At 64.4% G+C, this 1,669-nt stretch overlaps 1 protein-coding gene across 1 annotated transcript in view; it reads right to left on the minus strand.

Moving 5' to 3' along the window:
* Nucleotides 1–1,669, minus strand: part of RHTO_01318 (reverse transcriptase) — a gene marked incomplete at both ends in the record, with an annotated part of 5,718 nt that overhangs the window by 3,067 nt on the left and 982 nt on the right. Inside the window, one exon of the mRNA XM_016415001.1 lies at nt 1,013–1,669. This exon is cut by the window's right edge and continues 188 nt beyond it. Coding sequence (XP_016273222.1) covers nt 1,013–1,669 — 657 coding nt within the window. The remainder of the gene's footprint in view (nt 1–1,012) is intronic.

Here is a 1,669-nt window from a genome sequence, read left to right on the forward strand (position 1 = left end):
GCCGGTCGCGTCGCGCCAGCTCGTCGGCAGGTGACCAAGGCGGAGCGAGGCAGCGAGGAGCGGGACGAGGCGGGCCTTGGCGGCACGGGCTAGGCGGCTTGCAGGACGGCGTTGGGAATCTGTCGGGGCCAGGAGCGGCGAAAGGGCGTGCGAGGCGGAGAGCTGACTCGACTTTGTGTTCCTGCAGGTCCGGCCATTCGCACTCGGCCACGCCGGCGTCGTCGGCATCGTCCAGATCGCCTTGGCTGGCGAGACTGGCGGGAGATCCTGCGAAGGTGCGTTTGTGCTCACTTGCGTGGCGGTCGTCTGCTGGACTCGTAGCGGAAGGCACAATAAACTCGTGACCTACTTGCAGTCCGCTGACGGTCCTCCCATTCCCCTTGTCCGCAGATTGCGCCTCGACGACGTGCTCTTCGACAACCGGCAGCAGGATGGGCTGAAGGAGGGCGAGCTTGTCGATGGGTGAGGTTGTGTACGTCCCATCGTCCTTCTTGAGTGGTGGCGTCGACGCAGCTGCTGACCCTCCTTCTCCCAGTCTCGACTTCACCACCTTCCATAGCGACGCTTCGTCCACCTCCTCTACCTCCGCCCTTTCCGCCCTCCTCTTCTCTCGCCTGATTGTCGCCTTCGCTCGGTTCGTTGCCACTTTAGCCGCTCGCACCGCCGTTTCCACCACGTCTCCCTCGTCGCCTCTTGCCTTCACCCAATACGCCCGGGTTCGTGCTCGTCGCGCTTCGTCAACAGCGCCCGCCACTTCCAAGCTCCACCATCAATGAGCAAAGCGAGAACGGGACGGCTTGGCGAGTGGTACGGCGATGGACACAGTCTCGTAGAGGAGCGAGTCGAGGGCTGCGGCCTCCGCATCGATATCGGCCGGTGTGAGAAGAGCGTCGTGTGCTGTGCGCGAGGCGGCAAGCTTGGAGAAGGTGCAGAGGACGGCGAACGGCTCGGCTTTGCGGAAGAGGCGGCAAGGGTAAGCCGGCGGGCGCTCCGCTCGCTCGACGGCAAGGACGGTGCGTATCGGGCGGGGTCGGATCCGTACTCGAGCGCCTCGTCGACGCCTGAGCTGACCAGTCTCTCCTCCGCTTGCAGATTCCCTAGCACCAGATCCAGCACCCGACTTGACCTCAACGACGACCAGGTCGCCTCCGTCGCCTCGTGCAGGTGGACGAGTCCGGCCTCCTCGAACGTGAGTCGCGCCTCTTCCGCTTCGTCATTGGCTTCGAGTACCGACGAGTCCCAGGCTGGATGGTGAAGGTTGAAGTCGCTCGCGATGACGAGGGTGGTTTGCGGCGGCAATGAGGTGAGGATTGGCGGGAGGACTTCTCGGGCGGATCGATTGGCGGGGGAGCGTCCGCCTGCGCAAGGGTTGTAGACGCCAACAACTTGTACTGACTTGCGCTCGTTGACCCGCAGATTGACGCCGACCACATCCCTTGACGCGACCGGGAGTTGCGAGAAGGCGGAGGGTGGGAAGTGGGGAGAGACAAGCGCGGCGGATCGAGGGTGAGTTGGCTCGTCTGTTGTGTATGTGACGGGCGGAGGAAGGACGAGGGACCATCCGCGCGGCAAGGGCTTGAGGGAGCGGGGCACTTCTTGGAGGAGGAGGACGTCAACTCGCCGAAGTGCGGGCGAGTTGACAAGTTGCGCCCAGACGTCTGGGCTACGG

The sequence above is a fragment of the Rhodotorula toruloides genome, assembly GCF_000320785.1.
Source record: "Rhodotorula toruloides NP11 unplaced genomic scaffold Scaffold12, whole genome shotgun sequence".
Classification (NCBI taxonomy): domain Eukaryota; kingdom Fungi; phylum Basidiomycota; class Microbotryomycetes; order Sporidiobolales; family Sporidiobolaceae; genus Rhodotorula; species Rhodotorula toruloides.